General features: G+C 59.2%; 3 protein-coding genes across 6 annotated transcripts; 2 read left to right on the plus strand and 1 right to left on the minus strand.

Annotated features, from left to right (window-relative positions):
* Positions 1-1,126: 1,126 nt before the first annotated feature.
* NECAB3 (N-terminal EF-hand calcium binding protein 3) lies at positions 1,127-19,115 on the minus strand. Of its 4 annotated transcripts, XM_010360609.2 has the most exons (13): positions 18,855-19,114; positions 17,059-17,083; positions 15,353-15,461; positions 14,358-14,383; positions 14,047-14,144; positions 4,287-4,423; positions 3,913-4,031; positions 3,681-3,760; positions 3,525-3,578; positions 2,755-2,867; positions 2,509-2,586; positions 1,975-2,066; positions 1,127-1,890 (listed from the first exon to the last, which is right to left on the minus strand). In XM_010360609.2, exons 1-13 carry the CDS (start codon positions 18,975-18,977, stop codon positions 1,862-1,864), a joined length of 1,083 nt encoding a protein of 360 aa, XP_010358911.2. In that variant the 5' UTR covers positions 18,978-19,114; the 3' UTR covers positions 1,127-1,861. The 4 variants fall into 4 exon arrangements, with proteins under 4 accessions (XP_010358911.2, XP_030770476.1, XP_030770474.1 ...); XM_030914616.1 differs by lacking the exon at positions 2,509-2,586 and having other exon boundaries at positions 18,855-19,115; XM_030914614.1 differs by having other exon boundaries at positions 3,525-3,760; positions 18,855-19,115.
* Positions 6,357-7,946, plus strand: C13H20orf144 (chromosome 13 C20orf144 homolog). The gene is made up of 2 exons (XM_010360584.1): positions 6,357-6,538; positions 7,564-7,946. Exons 1-2 carry the CDS (start codon positions 6,413-6,415, stop codon positions 7,897-7,899), a joined length of 462 nt encoding a protein of 153 aa, XP_010358886.1. The 5' UTR covers positions 6,357-6,412; the 3' UTR covers positions 7,900-7,946.
* On the plus strand, positions 10,867-12,878 carry ACTL10 (actin like 10). Its single transcript, XM_010360585.2, has one exon. It carries the CDS (start codon positions 11,860-11,862, stop codon positions 12,595-12,597), a length of 738 nt encoding a protein of 245 aa, XP_010358887.1. The 5' UTR covers positions 10,867-11,859; the 3' UTR covers positions 12,598-12,878.
* Positions 19,116-19,382: the final 267 nt, after the last annotated feature.

The following is a 19,382-nucleotide window of genomic DNA, read 5'->3' on the forward strand; positions in this document are numbered from 1 at the left end:
GATCCGCCCATCTCGGCCTTCCAAAGTGCTGGGATTACAGGCTTGAGCCACCGTGCCCGGCCGGTGGCAGCACTTTCTAAGAGCTCCCAGGGATCTGTGAAGTGGGGTGGCAGGAGGATGGCCTAGCACTGGACTGGCCAGGATGCCACCAGGGACCTCTGTGCAGGTGGCCCAGGCAGCCAGGCTGGTGGAAGAAACTGTCTCCCGCAGGGGCTGCCGGGGAGAAATCGCAGGGAAGATGCCGCCTGGAGTCCCAGATGGAGATGCCCACCCTGAGCTGGTGCCATCTGAGTTACCTTTCTAGCCAGGCCCCAGCCCAGTCAGGACCTGGCGCCATCAGGGCATTCAGGAACATGGAAGCAGCACTCACCCCACCGGCCACCCCTCACCACGACTTAAAGCCTCCCATGGCCTCCTCGTGTTGTAGCACCTCAGAGCTCAGCCTCACCCAGCCCTCTCCCCTGCACCCTCAGCTCAGCCCTGCTACTGGGTCACCCTTGGTTCAACCAGGCAAACCCTCCTCCTCCTTAGGGTCCATGTGCCATCTCCTCTCTCTGGAAAACTGATACCAACACTCCCAGGCCAGGTAAAATGCCATCCTGTGCCCCTGCGGTGCCAGGGCTTCCTCTTCAGGGCAGCTGCTTAGATGTTAGATGTCCCTCTCGGCCAGGTCGCCTCCCCTCCATGCCCCCCAGTCATGGAGGGGACAGGAGGACACCCCCAGGGGCTAGTAGGACTGGCTTGGCCTTTGTCCTCCTGGAACCACTCTATGTGGGATGGTGGTGACAAGTCCAGCTTGGTGAGAAGGCCAAGTCTTCCCACAGGAGCGTGGTCGAGCAATCTGGGCCCGGAGGAGGCTCTGTGTGGGTGACGCTAGAACCCCTGTAAAACCTGCAGAGACATGTCACCCCCTCCCTCAGGCAGGACCCACCACCAGGGTGTGTCAGGGCCGGGGACCCTGAAGTGGGAAGACTTGTGTCAGCTCATGTGAGCATCCACTCTGCGAGCGTAAGGGCATGAGGTGGGAACCGGGGGGCTTCCCGAGAGAGGTGCCCCCCCTGGAGCTTTTGGCCTGGGAGGTACACAGGCCCTACAGCCCAGACCTGCGAGAGAGAGGAGGCGACACTGGAAAGGACCACTGCCTTTATTGCCTCTGTGCTGGGGTCCCAGCCTGGGCTTCAGAGGCCTCTGGGGGCAACAGGTGACCCTGGGCCCAAATTATTGCTACTTGGCCAGGTCACCTTGGGGCTTCCCATAGTGCCCTGAGAATGGGTGGGGTGAGGGCATGCAAATGATAAGAAAATGGCATGCAAACCAACCCAAAGGCCTCTGGCACATCCATGGGTGCTGGAAGAGTCAGAGCCTAGTGGCCCGGGAGGGCAACAGGGGCACCCAGGTCCAGCCCAGCCTCAGGGGCAAGGTTTGAGGGGTTGGGTCCCTGAGCATCAGCCCTGCTTCTGCTGCTAGCTGGAAAGGAGCAGAAGCCTGGCCCCAAGACAGCAGGAAGAAAGCAGGAGCCTTGCTAGGCAGCCAGATGGCCCAAGGCCCACCCACACAGGGACAGAACCTGCCCTGGGTCGCTGAGCCAGGAGGGACCAGAATCCAGGTCTCCTGAGCCAGGCAGAAGCCAAAGTAGCTTGGAGGCTGAAGTGACAAACAATAAAATACATGGATAAACAAATCAATAATAAATAGAAAGCAAGCAGCCCAGTCCCTGATCCCTGGGCTGAAAGCCCTTCCACCAGGCCCAGGTCCAGGAGGAGGCAGGCCCTGGTCTTTGCGCTGGGTGGGCTGGCCAGTGCAGAAGGCTCCAGAGGGAGGGAGGCAGGGTCCCGGGGTCCTCAGCGTGTGAAGGTCTGGCTCAGTTGTTATTCATTATCCACCAGGAGGCTGGGGGTCAGAGGTCGGGGGGTCAGGAGCCCTCAGGAGCCCACTGCCCCTCCCGGGCGACATGAGTGGGGGTCTGCCGCACACCTGGGAAGAACACAGTGGTGAGGGTGTCCGGAGCCCGCAGGTGGTCGATGAGGACGCGCTGGAAGGCCTTGCTGCAGGGCGTCTGCTGGTGCCTGCGGACAGACGCAGGCTGCCATGACCTCAGTCTCCCTACTCCTACCCCATCCTGCTGCCAGGATCAGACCCCCCGCCCTTCTCACGCTGCCTCTGAAGCCTCAGTCCTCTCCCCTTTGACACGGGGACGCTGTGCAGGTAGAACAAAGGGCACCGCACACAGTGCTCGGCATAGGCATTGTCACATGCATGGTGACAGGTGTTCACTGAGTGCCTCCTGTGGCCCTGTGCTGTATTCAGCTCTTCCCAGTCACCTCCTTTAGCCCACAGGAGTTGGAACTGTTATCACTTCCATTTTGGAAAGGACTCGGGGGCTCGGGCACGTGGGGTCACTCATCTGAGGTCACAGAGTCAGTGAGTGGGAGAGCAGCATTAGAACTCTGGCCTGACTCACTCCAGGGTCACATTCCATGGTGTTAGCGGCCAGACTGGCACTCATACCTTCTCCAGGAGGCCTCATCCTGCCAGAACTCATACAGGGTGAAGGAGGCACCGTCTGGCACCTTCTGGGCGGACACACTGTGGGGCCAAAGAGATGGGCAGGCGAGGCCAGGGCTGCCACCACCTCTGCCTCCCTGGCCTGAGGTCTCATGGGAGCCCTGGCCCAGGACAGCCAGCCCCAGCACCCCTCTCTGCCCCAGCACCCCTCCCCACCTCAGCCATCCCACTTGCCAGCTGGGGACTCACTGCAGACAATGGCTCTGGGCCCCTGTGAAGTCCACATAGCAGCGCAGGGCTCGGTGGAAGTCCTGCAGGCCTTCCTCTGCCACCTGGACCTGCCTCTGGGCCACGAGGATGTGCTGGTGGGAGAGGCAGTCAGTCAGCCGGTGTGGGGCTGGGCGCAGGGGAGGGACTGGCTGTGGCCTCTAGGAGGTTCCCAGCTGTTTTTTTTGTTTGCTTGTTTTTAAGATAGGATCTTATTCTCACCCAGGCTGGAGTGCAGTGGTGTGTGGGATCATGGCTCACTGCAGCCTCTACCTGCCAGGCTCAAGTAATCCTCCCACCTTGGCCTCCCAAGGTGCTGGAATTACAGGCATGAGCCACCTACACCTGGCCCCCAGCCTTCTTGACTGATGCCAGATCCAACCTACCCTTTAGCTGGGTTCCTGCTGCCAACCTGCCCCCCAGCCTCCCTGTCTCCATCGTCTCCCTGTCTCCAAGGGTGCTGCTTGACCCAGCCACTGTCCCTCCTGCAGTATGCCACCACTTCCTTCCTCCCTCCAGCTTCCGTCCACACTGCCCCAGACCTGGCTTTCAGAAATGCTGATGGGGAACCAAAGCCCAGAGAAGGGTGGCGGTTCCTGCAGGTTCTCAGAACCCGGCACCTGCCCGCCAGGCCTGGGGGCGGGGCACATGCGCATTGCAGAGGGTGGGCAGGCAGCTGGCCCCATGAACCCCCAATTCATGAGCACCCCCAGACATGGCCATCCAGCCGCTTGCCCCTCTCCTGGGCTCACCGAATCAGGCCCCTTGGCCAGGTCCTCTTCATGCAGGGGTTCCAGCCGGGGGGCCTGTGAGGGCACAGAGTGTGGGCCGGGCCTCCAGCATGGGCCTGGCTCGGGTGGATACCAGGAGGGTCCTCCCTCGTGGGGCCCTGGCCCCATGGCCCTCACCTTGCACTCGAGCTGGTCGATGAGCTCCTGGAGGCGGTTCACCTGGAGCTGCCACTGCATCTCAGCCTCTGAGCTGCGCCCTGTGGGTGGGGCCCGTGCAGGGTCAGGCAGGGGCCTCTCAGGCCTGGCAGGTTCTCAGAATGAAGTAAGGGGCAGTGAAAGAGTGGGCCCTGGGGGAAGGAGGGATGCGGTGCCCACCTTGGCCAGGCCTCCCACCCCGCCCCAGACGCACCTGTGTCAGAAGAGCTGGGGGACCAGGTGGATGACCGGCTGACGCTCCTCAGGGCCCGGCGTCCTGTCTGCCGGCTGCCGCAGGGCCTGCTCTGCGCCTCGATGCTCTCTGCATCTGACCTAGAGAAAGTGAGGCTCACAGGGCCGAGGACTGGGGCCCCAGGACGGGACAGGCCTGGGTGAGGAAGACAGGCCTCCTGGGACTCCGAGGCCTAGCCCCAAAGCCAGTCTCCTCTCACCCCACCGTGGCTTCCCTGCCACGGCTTCCCCACCCAAAAATACAGGCTGCAGGATGCTGAGACTATGGGGATTTGGAATGGGGGTACAGTGGGCGCTTGTGTACTAGCCCTGCAGGTCGGCAGCGCCCTTACATACCGCCAGCCACGGGCCTGGGCCTCCAGGGTATCTGACGCCCCCTCCAGCGAGCTTTGCAGGGCTTGCAGCTGGCTCACCGTCTCCCGCAGCAGGAAGCGCGTCACAAACTGGTCCACCTTGGAGGCCCTCTCGTACTCCTGCGGGCCAGGGGGGACGGTCAGCATCTCCCAGCCTGGGCATTGATCTCTGAGTGAGTCCTCTGCCTCGTGCCCATCAGAGTAGCAGTGGCGGTGCCAAGAGCAGGGGCATGCAAACCCAGCACAGGCAGGAGGGTACTGAGACCTGATGGGCAGGGAGGGGTCTGGATCCCTCCTTGTCCGGGCCTGGCCTCCCTCCCCGAAGGTGTGGAGCCAACTCACAGCAGGCATCTGCCTGCCGACGTGCCTGGCTTTTCTGGACTTCACGGCCCCTTCCCTGATGGGGCTACCACCTTCAGCACTGTCATAGCCAGTGAGTCCCAGGCACAGCTAGGCTAGGTGGGGCTGTCACAAGGTATCCAAGGGCCAGTGTTGACACGGGGCAAAATGATGACCTGGTGTGGCCCCAGACTCACAATCTACGTGTTCACTCCCTCATTCATTCACTCATGCACACAACACTGGGTGCTTTTTACTAAGAGCTGCTGATAAAAAACAGGTCGCCGTCCTCACTCACACAGACACACACACACACATACCCGCTGGCACTGACCCCAACCGACACTGCCAGCCTCCTCTCAGCCCCTCTCAGGGTGGCAGAGAGGCAGGGAGGCTGCCCACATGTTAGGCCCTGCATGGCCCAGCATGGTATTCTGAGGCTTCTCAACTACCTTCACTTCCTGGAGCTTCCATTTCCTCATCTATCAAACAGGAAAGATGAAACTCAGCATATGGAGCTACGAGAAGCTCCCAGGAGTTAATTCCTGCACAGGACTCAGCCCAGGGTCTGACACATAAGCTCTCAATGCTAGACCTGCCAGCCGTCTATCGTCAAGTGTAACACAATAAAGGGCCTGCCCACTTACACACCCAGGAGTCACAGACGTCCTGAGAATTGCCTAACCCCCACCACACACACACACACACACACACACACACACACACACACACGTGCGCACCAGGGTGAGAGTCCTGGGGAGCTGTGGTCCAGGTGCCTGCCCTCTCTGAGGGGACTCCAGAGGTCCCATCCATCAGAGATTTCATCTCCTGCCACAACCTGCCTCAGCTCAGCCATCAGATGGGACCTCCTGGGCCAGGCTTATGAGTTAGGAGACAGGGACAGAGAAGAAGGTGGGTCTTTTCATTCTCAGACAGGCCAGGGTTTCTATCTCTATGAAATCTTTCCAAAAATGTCCTTTTTGGGTATTTGAGATGATTAGTTTCTGTTGCTTGCAACCAGAGAACAGATAGAAGCACCCACTCAGAGCCAGGCACTGCTACAAGAAGAATTTCATTTAGTCTTTTGTATTTCTGAGATAAGAGTCTCACTCTATCACCTAAGCTGGAGTGACATGGCATGATCTTGGCTCACTGCAATCTCTGCCTCCCAGGTTCAAGCAATTCTCCTGCCTCAGCCTCTTGAGTAACTGGGATTACAGGCCCATGTCGCCACACCTGGCTAATGTTTGTATTTTTAGTAGAGACAGGGTTTCACTATGTTGTCCAGGCTGGACTCGAACTCCTGACCTCAGGTGATCCACCCGCCTCAGCCTCCCAAAGTACTGAGACAACAGGCATTAGCCACCGTGCCGGGCCTCATTTAACCTTTGTAACAATTTATAGGAACCATAATTGACCCCATTTTGCAGATGAGAAAACAGGCCCAGAGAGGTTTATTACCTGGGCTAAGGTCACATAGTAAGTTAGTGGCAGGGCCAAAATTCATACCCAAACCACAGAAATCCCCCTCTATTGGCCACTAAGCACCTTACATGCATTGCCTCATTTATGATCATTAGCCCAGTTTTACAGCTGAGAAACCAAAAGTGACAGAGTGAGTGGAGCCCAGATTCACCTTTAGGCCCTGGGAGGCGGTGCTCAGAGCCTGCCATTGGTGAGGTCAGCCCGTGAGGTCACAATGCTGCCAGGGCCCAGGGGGCAGAGCAGACGGAGTGTGGGCCATGGTCCCCACTGGTGACCAGCCCTGCCATGGGAAACAATAGTTCCCACAAAAGGACCAAAGCACCCAAGCAGGCCCACAAGGAGCGGCCAGCTGACATGGACAAGGCCTGGTGGAGACAGCTCCTCAACCACCTCACTCGGAAGAAGCCGACTGTGAGTGTGGGGGATGGGGAGCAGGGCTGGGGAGGCAGATGGGGGTCAGGGAAAGCTGGACAGATGGATGGGAGTCTAGGCCTTGTGTGTAGAAGTCCTAGGGGGTGAGGGAGGAATTCGAAAATCTCTCCCAAGGATGAGGATCCCAGGGGCCCACATGGGTGTGGATGGGGGTCTTTTCAAGGTGGCTCACGCCTATAATCCCAACACTTTGGGAGGCCAAGGTGGGTGGATCACTTGAGCCCAGGAGTTCAAAATCATCCTGGGCAACATAGGGAGGCCCCATCTCTACAAAAATAAAAAACTGGCTGGTTGTGGTGGCAAATGCCCACAGTCCCAGCTACTCAGAAGACTGAGGTGGACTGCGTGAGCTCAGGTCAGGGATGCAGTGAGCCGCTGACAGCACCACTGCACTCCAACCTGTAGGACAAGACCCTGTTTGACTCAGTCTTTTTTTTTTTCAAAAAAAAAAAAAAAAAAAAAAAGGCCCAGAAGGGAGGGCAGAGATTCCAGAACCAGAAAGTGGATGAGACTCGAGCGCCCAGGGAGGTGAGCATGAGTGGGATTCTCTCCCAACCCTGGACAAACGGATGGAGGTCCCAACACGGAGAATCAGTCCTAGTTGGTACTACTGAAGCTAGGGGCAGGGGGAATTCCCTTGTGTCCTCTCTCCAGCTCCTAGGCTCAGAACTTCCCTGCCTCCCTCTCAAATGAGCAGAGGCCCTGGACCAGGCAGGGGTGGGGAAGGGTGCTGAGAGCCCCCGACATAGGGTCTGGAAGAGATCCCATAAACTTAGACGGAGCTGGTTTCAGGAAGTCAGCCTGGGATGGATGAGGATTTGCAGAAGGGAGGCGGAGTCCGGGGCGCCACGCAGGGAAGGGAGAGCTTCCCCGCGGCCTGAATTGGACAGGGGTCACCTCCAGCCTTGTGCATGGGAGGATGACAGGACCCGGTGGATGAGGGTCCCAGGAGGAAGGCTCGGCCCTGGCGTGCTCTTCCCCTCACGCCCCTGTTCCACCCCCAGACCAGGATCGTGCTGATTCTCCCCCTGGACAAGCGACAGCCGCTGGCCAAGGCTGGGCGACCGATTGACTACGCGCTGGGTGCTCAGCTGGGCTCCCCGGCGGCACCCAGGTTGCGCGGAGCGGGAGAAAGCGACGAGCGCGAGCTGAAGATGCCGGTGCTGCTGCTGCTGCTGCGGCAGGAGGCGCGGCAGCCGGAAGAGGGCGGGGCGAGGGCAGCGCGGAGCTGGTCGCGGCTGCGCTCGCGCATGCGGTCCCCGGGAAAGGCTCCCAACGAAGCCGGGCCTGCCGAAGAGCAGCCGCGCAAACGGTGCCGCTGCCCTCGCCCGCGGCTCTAAGCGCTTGGCCCAGACCCCGCCTAATAAAGAGTGCGTGGCAACCCTGGAGCCTGCGAGCCCTGTCGGAGGCGTCTGGGAGGCAGAGTCGGGCTGGGCAAAGCTGAGCCTAGGAGCCGCACAGGGGTGAACGGGACGTATTGAAAGCAGAGCCACCCTCAAGCCTGTAATCCCAGCACTCTGGGAGGCCGAGACGGGTGGATCACGAGGTCAGGAGATCGAGACCATCCTGGCTAACACGGTGAAACCCCGTCTCTACTAAAAAATACAAAAAACTAGCCGGGCGAGGTGGCGGGCACCTGTAGTTCCAGCTACTCGGGAGGCTGAGGCAGGAGAATGACTTGAACCCGGGAGGCGGAGCTTGCAGTGAGCTGAGATCCGGCCACTGCACTCCAGCCTGGGCGACAGAGCGAGAGGAGTCTCAAAAAAAAAAAAAAAAAAAAAAAAAAAAAAAAGAAAGCAGAGCCACCGCCACGTCTGGAGCCAGGGCTGTCTTTTGCTTTCTCCTTACATGTGCCAAGGGTCAGAACAAAAACCCACACCTTGCTACAGTGGCGGGAGGCAGTTTCCCTCCCCCAACACTCCAAACCCAGGTCACATCCCGCTCAGTCTGCAGGCTCAAGGGAGGTGGGCTTGGGCAAACCCAGGCGTGGCCACGCTAGTGAGGGGGGCCTGCTTCCGGCAAAGCCTGACATCCCCCCAGCATCCAGTAATCCCTCTTAGGCATAAGGGAGGTGCCAGGCCAACAGGCACCATCCTGGGTAAGAACAGCCAGGACGGCAGTCAGCTGGGGCAAGGCCTGAAACGTGGATTCTGCCTGTGGACGCACCCAGGAGAAGCTGGAAGCCCTTTGGCACCTCACTCCTACACATTGTACTTGGTAACCCCAAAGCACTCAGGCCCTCCAGTCTTCCCCAAGGTACTTCTGTCTCCCAACCTACCCTGTCCCATCTCCTTCCCCACATGACAAAGACTTCTTCCAAACCACTCACCTGTCTAGAGCATCTCACTCTCCTGCTCATAAGCTTTCAATAGGTCTCCATTACCAACAGGGAAAAAGCCCACAGCCTCAGTCTCACTCCCCAAATCACTTAGAAGAAGCCCTGCCACACTTTCTGTGGGTGGGATCCTGCTGCTGCTGCTTCTCACTCTCCCAGGTCCCAAATCCAGCTCCACACCCAATGCCACTCCTGGCCTGACGAACCTGCAGCCTGCCTTCCTGTCACACCCTGGTGACCAACCTCAGGATGCCCTCTTTTGGGGGCAGATGCAGCAGGACTGAAGTCCCAGCTCACTAGAGCCACCAGCCCAGCTTCTGCTGAAAATACACTTTTGTCACCGTCACCATGATGAACATCTCCTCCACCTTGCCTGCACCAGGCTGGAGGCTACATAACATCACTCCTGCTAATTGTGAGAACTGACTCTTCCCTACCATCCATGTGGTTACAATCAGGGTAACCATGTTCTTCCATGGGGCTGCACCTCCTGCCCATACAGTGATTGGCTGAAGCTGGTCCTGTCAGCCCCTCCCCCTAGGACTATAGTTCAGGAGCTGTAAGAGACCATGCTCTCTACTTGAACATGCACAGGCTAAGTCAATCTTCAGAATAAAAACACAATGCAGGCCAGGCGCAGTGGCTCACGCCTGTAAACCCAGCACTTTGGGAGGCTGAGACAGGCAGATCACGAGGTCAGGAGATCGAGACCATCCTGGTTAACACGGTGAAATCCCTTCTCTACTAAAAATACAAAAAATTAGCCGGGCATGGTGGTGGGCGCCTGTAGTCCCAGCTACTCGGGAGGCTGATGCAGGAGAATCGCTTGAACTCGGGAGGCAGAGGTTACACTGAGCGGAGATCACGCCAGTGCACTCCAGCCTGGGCAACAGAGAGAGACTCTGTCTCAAAAAAAACAAAAAAACAAAAAAACCACCACCACCACCACAATGCAGTGCACATCCTGGGTTCCCTACAGCCCTGCAGTCAGATTCTGTTCCTGAAACCTGATTTCACCCTTGCTCTTGGTATCCATAACATATAAGATCCTTGTAATAAAGTCCTTATTTTGGCTTACATTCCCCCCTAGTCTTCTACCTGCAACCAAATTGGTCCTGAAGAGGATGAGGCTTTGCAGAGACAAGAAGTGGCCTCTTTCCTGTGTGGTGGGATTATTACTACCTTTTGGAGAAAACCAAACCCAGAGAAAGATCAAGACTAGGTTAGGACTGCACAGTGAGTCAGCTTCAGAACTGAGTCTTGCTGGGTGCAGTGGCTCACATCTGTAATCCCAACACTTTGGGAGTCCAAGGCGGGTGGATCACCTGAGGTCAGGAGTTCGAGACCAGCCTGGCCAACATGGCGAAACCCCATCTCTACTAAAAATACAAAAATTAGCCGGGTATGATGGTGCGTGCCTGTAGTCCCAGCTACTCAGGAGGCTGAGGCAGGAGAATCGCTTGAACTCGGAAGGCAGAGGTTGCACTGAGCTGAGATTGCAACGCTGCACTCCCAGCCTGGGAGACCGAGACTCTGTCTCAAAAAAATTAAAACTGAGTCTCAAACTCAGGCCCACGTGAATCCATCCGTGGAAGCCCCTAAAGGTAGGGCCAGAGCCTGTCGGGGCTCTTCAGGGAAGCTGTAGATCTGTGACTAAAAGCTTTTTCTTCAGCACTGGGAAGGTAAGGGCCACACATCTGGCCAGAGTACATCAGATAACTCTAAGTGGTTTGAGAAAGGAATCAGACTGATTGTGCTAGGCTGCTGAAGCCAGACCCCTGGATGCCAAAATCACTGCCCTTGGATCTGTCCAGGAGAGAGGATGGGTCCAGGGAGTTGTCATAGGGTAGGGGGCTGTGGAAGTGCAGCTGCTGGGGAGTGAGGTCACAATGAGACCAATCCAAGTTCTTTTCTGCCTTCTGACCAGCTCCTCCCCCCTCCACAACCAGGAACTTCCGTCAAGTCCAGGTGAGAGGTGCCAGGAGGCTGCCTGGGTCCCCAAGGGGGATAGATGTCCAAACAGCCTTACCACAAGGCCCCTTCGCCTTCAAAGTTCTGCTCCTCCTGGGGGCGTCTTAGGATCTAAAAGGATCAGTCCTAGCCATCTCGTCAGCCATCTCAGCAAGCGCTGACGGGGAGGAACAGCAAAGGAGAGGCGAGTCCTGAGAGCGTGGGAGCCCGGTGCAAGGCGTGGAGCCCGGAGCCCGGCGCCGGAGGAAGACGAAGAGGGTGAGATGCGGCTGGAACCCAGCCAGAGCAGAGACTGAAGACTGAACTAGGGGCCGGGCCTCAGGCCTAGGGACTAGGCACGAGCTGAAGAGGCAGCGGACGGCCCGGAACAACAGGCGGGCCTTTCAGACCAGAGGGCAGAGCCAAGAGCTGAGAGGGGTGGTGATCTGGTCCAGAAGAGGAGGAATTTAGGCCCTGGAGGCAGAGCTAAGGGCTCAAAGGGACCACTCCCTAGGACAGAGGCCGGGAGGTCTCGGGCCGACTAAGCCGAGCGGCACGGAGGAGAGGAGCCTTCAGCCCCCGGGCTGGACGGAGCCCGAAGGTGGCGTCGGTGTCGGGGAGCCGCCCTGTGCACCGACCGCCCTCCCTGGGCCGCATCGCGGTGGTGGTGGACCAGGGCTCGGGTTTCACCAAGGCGGGCTTCGCGGGCGAGAACCAGCCGCGAATAGTGCTGAAGAGCTCCAGCCTGGTGCCCAGCTGGGACCGGCCGGTGCTGCCCGGCGCGCCGGGCTGTGAGCTGGCAGGCGGCGTGGCGCGGGCGCACCCCATCAAGCACGGCGTGGTGGCGGACTGGGAGGCGCTGGAAGGGCTCTGGGAGCGCCTGCTGGTGGGCGGCCTGCGGGTGTGCCCAGAGCAGTGGCCCGTGCTGGTGAGCGAGTCGCCGACGGCGCCACCTGCAGGCCGCGAAAGGGTGGCGGAGCTGCTGTTCGAGACCCTGGCAGTGCCCGCGTGCCACATGGCTAGCACCGCGTTGTTGGCGCTCTGCTCCACTGGCGTGTTCAGCGGGCTGGCCGTAGAGGCTGGCGCGGGCGTGTGCCACGCCACGCCCATCTACGCGGGTCACTCTTGGCACCAAGCCACCTTCCGGCTGAACGTGGCAGGCAGCACCCTGTCGCGCTACCTGCGGGATCTGCTGGTGGCGGCAAACCCTGACCTCTCGCAGCAGGCCCTGCCCCGCAAGGCCATCACACATCTCAAGAAGCGCAGCTGCTACGTGTCCCTGGACTTCGAGGGCGACCTCCGCGACCCCGCCCGCCACCATCCGGCCACTTTCAGCATGGGTAACGGGTGCTGCGTCTGCCTTAGCAGCGAGCGATTCCGCTGCCCTGAACCCATCTTCCAGCCAAGCCTGCTGGGCCAGGCTGGGCCGGGGCTGCCCGCGCTGGCCTTCCGGGCGCTGCAGAAGATGCCCGAAACGCTGCGGACACGACTGGCAGACACCCTGGTGCTGGCCGGCGGCTCCACGCTGTTTCCTGGCTTCGCCGAGCGCCTGGACAAGGAGCTGGAGGCGCAGTGCCGGCGGCACGGCTACGCGGCCCTGCGGCCCCACCTGGTGGCCAAGCATGGGCGTGGCATGGCTGTGTGGACCGGTGGCTCCATGGTGGCCTCCCTTCACTCCTTCCAGCGCCGCTGGATAACCCGGGCCATGTACCAGGAGTGTGGCTCCAGGCTGCTGTACGATGTGTTCAACTGAGTCAGGCTGGACTGGGGGGTGGCACTGCGGTGGGGGCCAGCTCTCTATCTAGAGTCAGGTGTTTGGAGCTGGCAGGGTCCTCCTGGAGGTTGGAGCTGACTGGATGGGTCACCCCCAAACCCTTTCTGAGCCAGGAGGAGGTATTTGGGACCCATGGGACCCTCATTTTCAATTGCAGTTTGAATCTCCCCAACCTCTGCCAGTTCAGAGAATGCCAGTCCAGCTGCCTACCCCCAGGGCCCTACTTTATGGCAATAAAGGTGATGCCCCCACTTGTGTCCATGCCACAGATACGGGAGTTCCTCCAACCCCTCGTCATGCCAGGCCCCAAGGGGCAATCCTTTGAAAAGCTACTAGCCGGGCGCGGTGGCTCAAGCCTGTAATCCCAGCACTTTGGGAGGCCGAGACGGGCGGATCATGAGGTCAGGAGATCGAGACCATCCTGGCTAATATGGTGAAACCCCGTCTCTACTAAAAAATACAAAAAAACTAGCCGGGCGATGAGGCGGGCGCCTGTAGTCCCAGCTACTCGGGAGGCTGAGACAGGAGAATGGCGTGAACCCGGGAGGCGGAGCTTGCAGTGAGCTGAGATCCGGCCACTGCACTCCAGCCTGGGTGGCAGAGCAAGACTCCGTCTCAAAAAAAAAAAAAAAAAAAAAAAAAAAAAAAAAAAAAAAAGAAAAGCTACTAAATCTCACGTGAAAGTCACCAGCAGGAGGAGCCCTGTGCCTAGGTCATTGTGTGTGCTCAGGTCATTGTTGACGATGAGTGCCTGTTTCCCCTTCTGTAAAAAGTGGGGTCAGACACACTCCCGGGCCTGCTCACTCCCCCTTACAAGAGCCATGGAGCAAAGGGAGGTGGTGATATTTCTTGAACACACAAAGCGAAGGGCGGCTTAGTTTTTGGAAGTCACCACTCAAGGGCCTCAAGCCCTGGCTATCATCACTGTTTGTGCTTGTGCATACACGTGTCCACATGTGCACACAAACGCGTGGGTGCTCACGTCCCTGTCTACTCACGTATGTCCTCGGGCCAGGCCCTGCCCTGTGAACCTGTGAGCACAGCCTTCCACACCTAGCCCAGCCCTGAATGATATCCCACGACAGTTGTGACGGGCCAGCAACTAGAGCACCAGCAGCCCCTAGTATGAAGCACCTACTGTTTGCCAGATATTATTCTGGGTGCTGGAGACAGAACAAAACGACAAAAATCCCTGCCTTCGTTCTCACTTGTCACAGTGATGCATGGAGGGCAGCTCTATTGTTACGATGGTTTAAAGATGAGGAAACAGGCCCAGAGAGGTCAAGGGGCACAGCTACAAAGTGGGAGCCAGGATTTGAACCCAAGCCCCTAGCTCTATAACCCTGAGTCAAGACTGTAGAGGATCCCACAGCACAGCAGATGTCTGCTGCCTCACAGTGGGCCCCCCACCATCAGCACTCCACTCACCAGCTTGGTGGCATCCATGGCAGCGAGCACTGCACGGTTCAGCGATTCCAATGCAGCCAGCACCGGCCGGTAGACACCCAGGTGCTCTGCGAAGTAGTCTGCAGGCAGAAGAGGTGCTCAAGGGTTCCTGGACCCCCACCATCTACCCACCCTGGGATTCTGGCCCCCTGGAATTCCTCAGCAGCCAAGCAGGCCTTATATCCTGAGCTCAGCCCAACCTGTCCCATCAGGAGACCAGCAACAGTCCCTTGCCACACCTACCCTGGGGCCCAGGGGCCCCAGGAGACAAGAGCTCCCGTGGGCCTACTCACCACACAGTTTTTCCGTTTCTAAATTGCTGCAGGGAAAAGAGAAGGCACGCTTCAGACCTGGGCCTGGTAAACTGGGACTACTGGGGCCAATGCCCCACCTCCTACCCCACCAACTCCCAGCTCAGTCTAACAAGGAGGCCACTTGTGCTCCGCCCCAGATTAAGTTGATCCTGCGGGTAGAGTCCTTGCAGGGTCAGAGAATGGGTTCTACTGCCTCAACTAATCACTCTAAGGGCAAAGATTCAGACCCATTGTTGGCCTCCAAGAGGATCTCAGGCCAGGGGAAGACGGATGTGGACACAGGCCAGCGAGAAGGTCAGAGCTGCGAAGGGGAAGCCAGGTACAGGGAAGTCCAGGGATGGCACAGGGTATTTAGTTGATAGGTTAGGGAGGGTTTCCTAGAGGAGGAGCTGCCTAAGTGAGGCCCTGAAGGACAAGGAACTGGCTGGGGAGACTGGCCAGGAGGGGAGGGGGAGTACTGCAGACGAAGGTTCTAGCCCAAGTCTCAGGAACCTGAGACTGACCCTCAGGAAATGGGAGAAGGGAAGTAGAGGGAGGTACAGCGGTTTGTGCATGTGCACCCCTGGGAGCAGGCACGGGGAGGAGCGTGCACACTCCTGCCAAGACACATAGATGTGGGAGCACACAAGGGGTAGATGGCGTGCGTGTTCGTGCACTGCATTCTTGGGTGGAAGCAGGCGGGGCCCAGCTGTCCCCAGGCATCCTCGGGTCGCTGTGGGAAGCGGGAATGGGGAGCTGAGCCATGGGTGGTGACTCAGACTTGGCTATTTTGGGGTCCCAGCTGGAAGCAGTGTAGTGGGCAAGGCTGTAGCTGGAGAGGGGGTAGGCAGGCGGGTAAAGCTGGAGCCGAGCCCTGGTACCTTTCTCCCTGCCCCCTCTTCCTCATCCTACAAAAGGAACCAAGGCAGCAGGGGACACAGTGGGCTAAAGACAATCCGGCCTGGCATCTACCCACGGCCCCTTCTCGTACTCACTCGGTAAGATGCCCATCAATGCCGCTGAACAGTTCCTGCAGCTCCCCCGGGCTGAGAACCCCATCGGCAAAGTAATTCTGGAATTCCTCAAATGAGAGCTTCCCATCATCTGGTGGCAGGGGGAGGACAGGGAGCAGAGGAGGTATCCCTGACCCTGACTGCACCCCTGCCACCAGGTCCAGGGCCCCAAAGGCCTCGCAGCATCTGACAACCACCTAACCAGGTGGGATGGGATTCTGAGCTCAGTGGGGAGCCTGTTTGGGACAAAAGGACTGGGGTCCTCAAAGGTGTCCAATGAAGGCAACAGAACCTACTTTGCAGGCACCAAAGGGACAGGGCAGTACATAGCATTGGGTAGGAACTCAGTAAACGTTTGCCAAACGAAAAAACAAGCAACAGGCTGGGACATGGCCATAGTGTGGCAGGGCCTAGACGTCACCTAGAAGGATTTGGGGACCAGCCTCACTACAGGGCACAAGGAACCTCCACTCTCTGGATCCAGGACCTTCACAGACAAGCCACGGGGAGGCAGATGGAATCTTCCTACTAGTTGGAGCCTCTGTAGGCAGCAGCAGGCTGGCTCAGAAGGGAATGAGCTTCCCATCACAGGGGCATGTGAGCAGAGGCTGGGAGCACTTATGCGGGACAAAAACATGGGATGTGGTCTGAATGGTACGTGAGGTCTCTGAGCAGGTGGATGTGGAGAGCTGAACCGGGGGAGAATCTGAACCTCCACAGACAGAATGCCCTGGTCCAAGTGAGGGCAGGTGTCCTGATCAAGGGGTTGGGACAAACAACCCCCATGAATTTGAAGAGACCCAAGGAGAAGGGCAAGGAGTGGGGACAGGACCCCATCTCTAGGAGGATGAAACACAAGAGGGCGTGAAGACCCAGATGAAAGACGCCCCAGGCTGACTGCGAAGCTCAGACCCTCCACCGGCCACACAGGGTACAGTGGGCTGCTCCAGGTCACCTAGGAGGAGCACCCTGTTGCTGGATGGGTCCCCGAGGGCTCGTGCTTTAGCTTCCAAGGTTCTCCTAGACCAGGGTCTGAGACTGCCCCGGGACCCAAGGCAGGAGGAGCCGACTCCTTTGGCACTGGACCCAGCTTTATCCTTGCCCAAGGCGTGGGTTTAGTTGCGTCCTCCAAGACCTCCCTGGTCCAGATGGTTGGTCACGTGACAAGTTACTGAGCCCTCTAAAAACCTGAGTAAAATCTCCAAAAAGGTCTCACCTCCATTACCTCACTCTTCCAAGTGCCTCACACAAGGAGCCTGGGACTAAACACTGCAAAGACCCCAGTTCAAGCCTATCAATTAAAGGCTGTGTGACCTTAGGCAACCTGCTTCACCTCTCTAGGCCTCTGCTCCTTTATGAAATAGGGTGAATTCCAATCTAGCTGGTGGTTGTGAGGACAACAGGAGGCCATGAAAAGGAAGTGCCCATCACCGTGCCAGGGTGCTGTGTGAAAGTCAGCCCCTACCTCTAGCCCCTGGCCAAACCACATTCCCTCCACTCTCCATCCTGCCAAACTTGGCTGAGAACAGCACCTCCTCTGGGAAGGATGCCTTGATTGATTCTCCTGTTTTGGGCCTCCAAGATTTGTCTCGACTCTTGACTTCCCACCCAACCTTCCAACTCTCCCTGGGCCTTCTGGATGCCTCCCACCCTGCCCCACTGTGGGACCCAGGGGAAGCCACACTCACCATTCTTGTCTGCTCTGCGGAAAACCTAGAGGACAAAGGGACATGTGGGGAACTGTGAGTGCCACCCAGGAAGCCAGAGGCCCCCACTCAACCCGACAGGGTCCCAGCTGGCCGGCCTACCCCCTGCCTCGCCTTTCCTCCTGCCCAGCCTGGTCCCAAACCCCCTGCCCAGCTCAGCCCTGCAGGAGCTTTTCCTGCAAGCAGGGCGCATGAAGAGCACGCAGCCGGTGCCACCTCCACTCACTTCTCCTGCAGGGCCTGGCCTCATTGGGGGTGCTCCTGGCCAGTTCCCTGTGTCCCCACCTCCCACACCCAGAGTGCAGCCCAAGTTCTATCTGATACATCAGCCCCTGGCACGGTTCCAGCGTGAGGAAGGTTGGGGAAATGGGCCGGCTTGCGGCCCAGGAATCCTGCACAGCCGTCCTAGACCTGAGCCCCGCGCTCTGCTGTGTGGCCATGGTCTATCCCAGCTGCCCTCTCTGAGCTGTTTCCTTGCATGCCGTTGAAGACAGCAGGCAGTGGCTACTCTGTCTCTGCAGGTGCCTGAGTTACCCACTAGCAAACAGATCAGGAGCAGCTGGGGTTAACTCTTTCAGGACTGGGGCTTCCTATGGGGCTGACAGTGAGGACCTTTGGCAGGCGTGTGTGTACACGCACAAGTCCAAGGGGGAGTGGGGGTGGCAGAAGGCAAGGTCAGCAGATTTCATTTATGAAGTGAAGATGAAGAGCAACAGAGGCAAAGAGGAGCAGAGTCAAGACAGGTCCTCGTCTCTCTTAGTGACCTGCTCCCAGGTCACCCAAAGCAGCCCAGCAAAGGGGAGAGTGGCAGGCCTGGCAAGCAGGGGTGGGTCAAGCCTGGGCTGAGAGCCCCCATGAACTCCAGGTCCTGAACGCCAACCTGCTCCAAGATCCTGTTTCTTCAGCGTCAGCAGGGCTCAGGAAAGACTCTAACCTCTAGCCTAACTCAGAGAAGCTCTGCCACTGGCTGAGGGACACACAGCAAGCCAGGGAGGCCCAGGTGGGGTAGATGGAGATCTTGGGAGCGGGGAGGGGTGCTAAGCTGGGAATGGGGACACCTGGGGTCACCCTGTTGTTCCCCTGCCTCCATGACTGACCTGGGACATACCCCCTCAGGCCTTGGTTTTCCTACCTGGGAAGAGGGAGGGTCAGGTCCCTTCCAGCCAGGGATGTGGTCAAGGTGCTGAGTCACTAGGGGCAGTGGGAAGGGGGCGGGAGATAGCTTTGCCTCTCTCTGGAGTTGGGGCATGAGGGGGCCAGGACAGAGCGTAGCACAGGTGGAGAAAGGGCTCAGGGCTGTGGCTGGTGCCCATGGGAGGGTGACTCTGTGCAATCCTTACCAACAGTAGGACTCTGCTGCCCTGGAGTGGGGAATGAAGGACTCTGGGGGCGGCACTAGAGTCAGAAGTGAGGGGCCCCTTGTACTCCAGGCTCCCCTTCCCCAGTCAGCCCAGCCTGCGGCTGCTACAGAGTGGGGTGACCGCTGCTGTGATTGTCGACAGCTCCCCCGCAACACCAGACACACAAGTGGGGTGGGCTGAGGGGTGGGGGGCAGCAGGGGCAGTGACACTGGAGCAGGGACAAGCGGAGACATAGACGAGACAGAGAGACAGAACAGGGGACACAAAGGCAGAGAGGTCAAGAGAAAACAGAGACAGCAGGGCCAGAGAGAGAGGCAGAGACCCAGAGACAGCGGCGGGGCCCGAACAACCCCGGAGGGTGAGACTAACAGAGACTCGGGCGGGGAGACACCGCGAGCACAGCCCGCGCCCACTCACGTCCTGGAAGAGCGCGTGTCCGGCGGGCCCGGGGTCGGGCGCGAGCTGCGGGTGCCGCGGGGGCTGGGGCTGGGGCGCGGGCGGCCGGAGCAGGCACATGGTGAGCAGCCCCACGCACGCCATGGCGCCGCCGCCCGCTCGCTGGGGCTCGGCTGCGGTTGCTACAGACCCTGGACGCCGCGGCTGATCCCGACCCTGGACGCCGCGGCGGACTTGGTGGGGCTGGGGGCCGCCCCTTGGCGCCGGCGCCGACGCGCGGGCTCAGGCCCCGCCCCCGCCCCGCCCCCGCGGACGCCGGGTTCCGGGTCTGGAGATTGAGCGCCTGGTTCCCTCGCCGCAAGGTCCAACTCCAGCGCCGCGGGCCTCCGCGCTTCCGAGGCCACGGCGGAGGGGGAGGCGCCCTAGGGTTCGGGTCCCGCGACGGCCTGCCAGGAGCAGAACCTAGGGGCTGCGCGCCCACCCGGAGGGACAGGGTGACCAAGCCAGTGCCGAGTCAGGGTGATACGAGTGGGTAAAACCCACCAGGAC

This window comes from Rhinopithecus roxellana, chromosome 13 (assembly GCF_007565055.1).
Source record: "Rhinopithecus roxellana isolate Shanxi Qingling chromosome 13, ASM756505v1, whole genome shotgun sequence".
In the NCBI taxonomy this organism is placed as follows: domain Eukaryota; kingdom Metazoa; phylum Chordata; class Mammalia; order Primates; family Cercopithecidae; genus Rhinopithecus; species Rhinopithecus roxellana.